The sequence below is a fragment of the Austrofundulus limnaeus genome, unplaced genomic scaffold (assembly GCF_001266775.1).
Source record: "Austrofundulus limnaeus strain Quisiro unplaced genomic scaffold, Austrofundulus_limnaeus-1.0 Scaffold140, whole genome shotgun sequence".
Lineage (NCBI taxonomy): Eukaryota > Metazoa > Chordata > Actinopteri > Cyprinodontiformes > Rivulidae > Austrofundulus > Austrofundulus limnaeus.
The window spans coordinates 1,074,283-1,081,774 of NW_013952542.1; the positions used below are offsets into that span (position 1 = coordinate 1,074,283).

The 7,492-nt window shown below is 42.9% G+C and overlaps 1 protein-coding gene across 5 annotated transcripts in view; it reads right to left on the bottom strand.

Annotated features, from left to right (window-relative positions):
- Window positions 1-1,657: 1,657 nt before the first annotated feature.
- Window positions 1,658-7,492, bottom strand: part of si:dkey-19b23.8 (uncharacterized) — a 27,773-nt gene continuing 21,938 nt past the window's right edge. For 2 of the 5 annotated variants that reach the window (XM_014016185.1, XM_014016187.1), the window contains exons 3-4: window positions 2,856-3,533; window positions 1,658-2,781 (exon numbers count right to left, since the gene is read on the bottom strand). In XM_014016185.1, the coding sequence (XP_013871639.1) occupies window positions 2,696-2,781; window positions 2,856-3,429 (660 nt within the window). In that variant the 5' untranslated portion in view covers window positions 3,430-3,533 and the 3' untranslated portion in view covers window positions 1,658-2,695. Of the gene's footprint in view, window positions 2,782-2,855; window positions 3,534-5,166; window positions 5,482-5,626; window positions 5,780-7,193; window positions 7,342-7,492 lie in introns of those variants that run through there. The other 3 variants (XM_014016186.1, XM_014016188.1, XM_014016184.1) reach the window with 3 other exon arrangements.

Below are 7,492 nucleotides of genomic sequence, written 5' to 3' on the forward strand. Positions count from 1 at the left end.
GTTTTTATTCCATCTTTTCATTGTTCAGGAAAAGAAATTAATAAATATAAATCTATCCAGACACATGGAGCCCATGGATAGAGTGAATTTGTGGTTGATGAGAAGTGTAAATATAAGTGTAAAAAGTGTAAATATATACCATTCTGACATCCTATTGGATTGAACTCACTCCATCACACTTGTGTAGTAGTTTTCCTTCACTGATACGTCTAGAATTTCTCCCATAGACGAGGATTTCTTTGGGAGAATTTTCGTCCAATCAGAGAACAGAACGTTGATTTTCTGCTCAGTGTCTGCTTGTAGTTTATTTTACCTGGACCAATCAGAGAACAGAAGGTCTGCGCAGTGTCTGCTAGTTATTTTATCAATGGCAGTGGAGGGAGTGAATGAAGCCAGTCTGTGTTGATGAGGCTTCCAAATTAAATTAAATTTGTCTGACAAAGCAGCAGCAGCTCTCATTTAGTCGTCTCGTTCGGCTCGGTACATTTCTTCTCTCAGCAGGGTTTTTTACAGCACGCGCAATTTCTTGTTAGCTTCTTAGCCTAGCCTCTTTCATATGGCAAGCTGTTGGGGCCATAAATCGGGCGTATATTTACGTGCAAATCCTAACGCGCGGTGCCGTAAATAACGTGCGAAGGCACGGTGGCGTTTTCTACCCAAACCCTAAACCTAACCCATCACGCGTTCACGCTTTATTTACGGCGTTCGCGCGTTATTTACGGCACCAGGCGTTGCGTCACCGCGCGTTCGCACGTTATTTACGGCACCACGCGTTAGGATTTGCACGTAAATATACGCCCGATTTATGGCCCCAGAGGCCAACCATACTTTCACAGCGACATACGTCGTGGCCAACCAATCCAATCATTTTAAACTTCAGCAGAGGCCACGCCTTCAACAAGAATTGCTTCTTTATAGCMGAGAGGCCGGACCCTCGTATGAAGCAAAGTGAAGGAAAAGGATCTGATTTTTACCAGGCTAAGTCTAGTCAGTTAATTCAAAAATTTTCAACATTTTAACATTATACTCATTGACTTTAGAAGAAAAATTGTGTGTGGAAGTGGGGGGTTGCTATAAACCCTGTGGTACAGCCTAAGATTTGATCTTTAATGGCCATTTTTTTATAGTGTTCATTATATTTACTTTTATACTTTAAGTAGTTTTAAAACCAGTACTTTTATACTTTTGAGTAAAAAGCTCGAGTTTATACTTCTACTTCCAAAAAAGTATTTTTAAACCCTAGTATCTATACTTCTAAAGCAATGAATGAGAATATTTGACACCTCTGATAGTTACTGTTCGGCTTCCCCACACAGCTCCTTTAAAATGAGTTGAACCATTTTATGTAGATTAATTACAAATTTCTGCTTCTCTTGTTGAATTTGAGTTTATTCGTAGTAAAACTTATGTTTTGGTGTGTTGTTTGCCATTATTGAGTAAAAATCGAGCAGCTCTGAAAAACAAATCTAAAAATCCCACGACCTCTCCTGCAGACCGGTCCTTTCACCCCCACTCCCAACAGTGTAAACCAAGACTTGTTTACTTTAAACCAAATATAACTCTTTTTTTAAATACAGAATGATAAATGAGAGTCAAAGCTACAGGAGGTGAAACTGGTTAAATATTTGTTTTAAAAAAGGAGACTACACATGTAAAATGCTGTATAAAAACTTTTAATAGTCCATAAAATATTTAGATAAATATGTACAAATTGACAACATATAGATAAAAAAAAAAACATCCTGAAGCAGGCACAGTTATCACCTTTGAAAAGGTTGAGCCTTTTGCAAGATTGGAGTATAAAATCTGAAAATACACGCAAAAAAGTGCCACTTTTGTAAATATACATATGTAAAAAAAAAAAAAAACGAGTTTCTAGCTTAGTTTGACCCGAGATGAGGGGGAAAGGCAGGCTCAGGGCCTACCGCCGATCCGCTCTGCTCCACAGCTCCTAACTGTAACAGACTCTTTTTTAAAGTTTAAAAACTAATAAAAAGACGAGGCTGCACACGAAGAGGAACGTGAGATTCCTGATCTCAGGTTTCCGGGTGGTGGAATGCAGGTGCACATTCCTCACCGAGGGTCCACACAAGTGGGAGGGGGGGTGGGACACAATGTGCCCACTGTGGAGCCACAAATATGGCACTTATTCCAAGTAAATGCAAAAAGAAAAAAAAAAAAAAGCCGTGTCCCTCGTCTTTCATCATGTGTTGTGTTATTAAAAACCTCCTCAGGTCTGAGTTATGACACAGGTGCCAAACCTGTCATTGAGATGTTTTTATAGCAGCAAACCTCACAACACGCAGAGAAAAGCTTTCGTTTGAAGCCCCAGTATTTCCTATGAATCGTCAACATGTCAGGTACAAACACTCGGACTCCACAGAGTTAAAAACATAAAACATCCTGACCCGTCCGGTACAAACAAACACTCATTCAGGTCGTTCTGTTCAGACGTTCCTGTCGCTTTGAAGCTCCTAAACCAGAGAAGCCGGCCCTCAATCTGCCACTCATGGAGAGCGTCCAAACTCTCACTCATGACATCACTCAGTCCAGTCAGGAAATGTCCAWATAAGGACGTAGTTTGGTCTCCGTCACTCGAGTYTTGCGGTCATTCCCTCCCTCCCTTTTGATCCGTCCTTCCACAAGTTCTTCCACCCTCCAAAGGTGCCGTCGTCAACCTCGCTCCCAACAAAGTTCAGCTCCAGCAGTCGGAGGCGGAGCCTTTCCTGGTCAGGGCTTTGAGCGGGCTCCGGGATGCGGAAGTCCGTCGCTTCCAGCGAACTGCGGAGGAAAGTCACCGTCAGTCACGACTCAGAAGAGCGAGCGCGCCCTCATTGGCTGCGCCGAAACCTCACCTTTGCCCAGACCGGCCGGCAGCGTGGAGCTCTTGGCGACSGTGGGCGAGCCGCGCGGCTCGTCCGCCCGCCGACCCTCGCCCAGCGTGGCGCTCTGCAGGTCGCTCAGCGCCCGCTGGAAGGAGAGCGCCAGGCAGGCCGTCAGGTCGCGGGCGCGCTCCGCCCGGCTGCACCAGAACACGCGGCAGCGCAGCTCCTGGCCCTGGTGCTTGCAGATGTACAGGAAGACGTTGGGCCGGCTGGGGTCGGCGGCGCAGTACGCGATGTCCTGCAGGAAGGTCTTGGTCAGCTGCCGCCCCGTGCTCAGCTCCTTCACCTCCACGTAGCGCGGGCGCACCACCAGMGCGTGCTCCTTGCCCAGCTTCTTGTTGGCGCGGTCGCCCAGCAGGTGCGTGATGGCRTCGTCGGCCTGCCCCCGCTCCAGGGAGAAGATCTTAGCCGTGCCCAGGTAGTTGACTTTGAACAGCGGGTCGCCGTGCGACAGCGACTCCGTCCGGTCGCGGCGGAAGTGGCGCCGAAAGGCGGCCGGCGAGTCCTTGAGGGTCTGCATCAGGTGGAAGCTACCGAGGGACATGGAGGGACCGGGTGTGGACGACGTCGCAGGTGAGGGGCAACTGCTCGACTCGAGCTGGTCTTTGGACCCTTTCCCTGAAGCGTGGCTGCGTCCTCCCGTTTTATCTGAAACAAGACCAGTAAGAGAGCATCGTTAGCTGACCTACTTCAATAAAAACACCAGTTCAATAAGCAAGAAGAAGCTGATGAATGCAAACTGCTTCAACTTGTTTCTGGGAATAAACCACCCAAAACCTGACACAGTTTTGACAGTTACTTCCTTGAAGAAGGTGCAAAGTCAGTACAGACTGTATGTTGGCCATGGAACAGGACGCATCTAGAGTCAAATATTTTTGCAACACTAAYGAGAAGCATTACAGATTTACAGACAGGCTGGGCTGGAAACGAGYCAAATYAAACCCAAGTAACTTCCAAAACAAAAAGATCAGGGCGTACTTTTAATTTCACAGGGTGAACCTGAAGACTTCAGAGCACCCCCTCAGTCCAGCTTATGTAACACCTATAGACGCCCATCGTCTTCATCCTCCAGCCCCCTTCCTCAGAACTGCCCCATTGTTCTCCAACTTTTATTTTCGCCAACCCAAATCTTTCTTCACAGCCATTCTTTTAAACATCCTACAGAATAAGCCTTGGGGCGGAAAAAAAAATACTGACATTTTTGAACCAGARGCCATTGTTAGTGAAACCCCTGTGCAGGAAGCAGCTCTGCATTCCCAAACTGCCCCACTCCCCCCCTCAATATTTGTCTTCACAAACAATGGCTTGCTTTTAAGACCGTCTCCTCACACACACAAACAAGAGAGAGAAAAAAACAAGATGCAAGCTGACCCCAGCCCCACAATGACCACAACACTATAGCAGCAGTGTACGGTTGCACCAGTGGGTCGAAAACATGGAAAAGTACTCGCACCACCAGTTTCTCATCAAAACAACAAAACACCTGCCTCCGTGCACAGAAATAAACATTTAAAAGTGCGTACAGTCCAAACTTTGCATACATTTAAGAAACTATTTATGGTTTGGATAAAAAAAACAGATTTGGTGCAAAATGTCTTTTTGAAGTTCCTGAAAATTGATTGGAAAACATAAAAAAGGAACAGATCAAGTAAAACAAAACAAAAGCATAGCTGCACCATAGATCATGAAATTTTCTTTTAAAATACAATTATAATAAAGATCAAATGTGCACACACAAGTTAATGTTTCTTCAATTAAAAACTTGTAATAATTTATCACCTTTTATCCCCATTAATGCTCATTAACTTTTATTAGAGAACACATCTTGTCCAAATGTTGGTAAATTCCACCTACAGAACATGCAACTCCAAAAAAATAGCATTTTTAGTTAGGCAAACATAAAAATGCACCAAGACTTTTGTTTTTGTAATCTTACTGCAAGAAATAGCAAAGAAAATAAGCCTCAAAATTCAGTTTAAAGCCAATTAATGTTGGAGTTGGTGCTTCTTTTTTAAAGCCGAATTACCTGATATAATTTACAATTACATGACAGTAACATAAAATTAAGTAATGTAACGTATAATTTAAGCAAATGCGAAATAAACTTAAAATAGCCGATATTATGACGTGAATCCGCGAAGAGCCGCGTCAAAAAACGCACTATAAAAAATAAGCTTCCGTTAAAAAAAAATTACTAATAATTGTGAGTAACAGGATCCGAGTGTTTTAAAGTTGTTTTCAGATTTAGATGAGATAACGGGAGTTTGTGCTGTAATCTTACCTGGCCACAGTTTCATGCAGACGATGATGTTCAGTCCGCTCCAGGTGAACCGTAGGAAACACGATGAACAGACGCGGGGCAGGTGCAAACCTGCTCCAACTTGTCTGGGTGTCCGCTACGAAATTTTAACCGCTAAAAACCCCGCCGAACGGCTCTTCGACGCGGCTCCTGGATATAAAAGCGCGCACAGCTCCTCGGACGACAGCGTGACAGAGAGGGAAACTCAACTAAACTGATTCACGGCTGCTCCTGTGGCTCTCCGCATGCAGCTCAGACGGCGGCTGAATCACTGAATGACTGAGCGCGTGGGGGGCGGAACGTGCGTTTTTAAAAACACAGCGCAGGCGCGAGCTCGACGCACGTGGACGAGCACTCCAGCTTTGCAGGATGTTTTATTGAAGGTGGACGATTTACAAGACAAGAGAGGGTGGATAATGATTGACCTCTTTGTTTCACTTACTGGCACTCGTGTTTCACACAGAATTAATGACACCGAGTTGGTTTCTGTGAAAATTATTATTTTCCCGGAGTGCTTCAGATGCAGGGCCGGACTTCCCAAAGGGGCTGACCAGGGCCCAGAGGGTTACTGGTCCCAAAAAATAGTATTGYTTTTAATGATTAATGGTTTGGTTTCCCAAAAGGCCACTATCCTGMATGTTTTAGAAGTTTTCCTGCTCCAACACACCTGATTTTGATCGCTGGGTGATTAACAGGCTTCTGTCCAATTCGAAGAGTTAATTCAGTCACTGAATCAGGTGTGTTGGAGCTGGAAAACCTCTAAAACATGCAGAATAGCGGCCCTCGAGGACTGGAGTTTGACACCCCTGCCTTAGGCTCTGTTTACACTTAAACAGTGTGTAAAAAAACTTTTGTGTTTTTCCCATGTTGATTGTGGAAAAAATAAACAGTGGTGGGCACAGCTAACTAAAATCTTAGCTTCACTTACTCATAAAACTAAAAATATAGCTTCTCTAATGCTAAACATCTGACACAAACCTGTTGTTAGTTTGTTATKTAGCTGTTAGCCAGCATAATGTTGGCAAAACTTAATTTGGGGAAAGCCAATTGGTCCGCTAACGGTTTTCAAAGCTATTGAAAAAAACTAACCTGCTGAATGAAAAATCAGTTCCACTGTTAGCTGATTAGCARAACCATGCCCACCMCTGGATAAAYATTTGATAGGTAAATAAAAGAGATGCCCCAAATTTGATTTTGTAGACCAATACTGATATCTCATTTTAGAATAGCTCTGACCTGCCGATACAGATTTATTTCATTGAACGCAACGTAATATGAATTCAAGATTACCTGCTGTTTTAAAACAAATACATTAAAAAAAACTGACAACATGCACTGTTATCAACTACTGGTGTGTTCATAGACCAAAAAATGTTGGATTTCTGACAGAAACTGGTAAAACAACAACTGATTTTTTGGGTTTGTTTAACCAGTCGCCAACATGAGCCACTCAAGGTACAAACTGTCTGATATTGGTTTCAGGCCAACCTAGATTTAAAAAATGGCTTTTTCCATTGTGGACTTAACACCTAAGGGTCAAAAAGGCTCAAAATTTCCACCTGATATTTTTGGCTTATTTTACCTGTAAAAAGGCCAATGATTGTCCTGTGAGTAAATAATTTTGCACCTTTTTCAATAACTAAAATTTTTAATATCTGGCAGTTGTTTAAAATTTATTGCGTATTAAAGTATATTATCAGTTTTAAACAAATAAAAACCAAAAATGAAATTATTTTTTGAGGTTTACTAAAGAAAAAAATCACAACAAATGTACATAACGAAATGATCTGACATCAAATATATGAAATTTAGACAGTATATAAACTACTTGCAGTGAAACCTTTAGTTTTTTGTAAATAAATGAAAAAAATGGTCGAAAAATGAAAAGCATACACGGTGTTTTTTCCCCCTTTCCCCACAGACTCAATCTTTGTGATACTGCCAGAAGCRGTACCTATCAAGCTGCAGACACAGGTCCTACATCACATTAGCACATTGTTCTACATCACCATGCTCATTTCAGTCCTCCATCTGAGAAGATTTGGTGAGCAGCTTCTGTCTCTCACATCCACATCATCTTCAGCATCCTCACTGCTGATCTCTCTCTGCCTCCAATTCTCTCTCTCTCCTCCCAAACTTGAAGATGGCTGGTCCTCACTACAAGATAAAATAAACTGAGTGATTTCATATTTTTTCCCCATGTTTGGTCAATAAAAGGAACATTCACTGAGTCCTGATGCATCTCAGTAATCCAGGTTAAAAAAAAAATCAAAAAAAATTGTGTAGGTCCTCTGGACGGGTTCTTCTC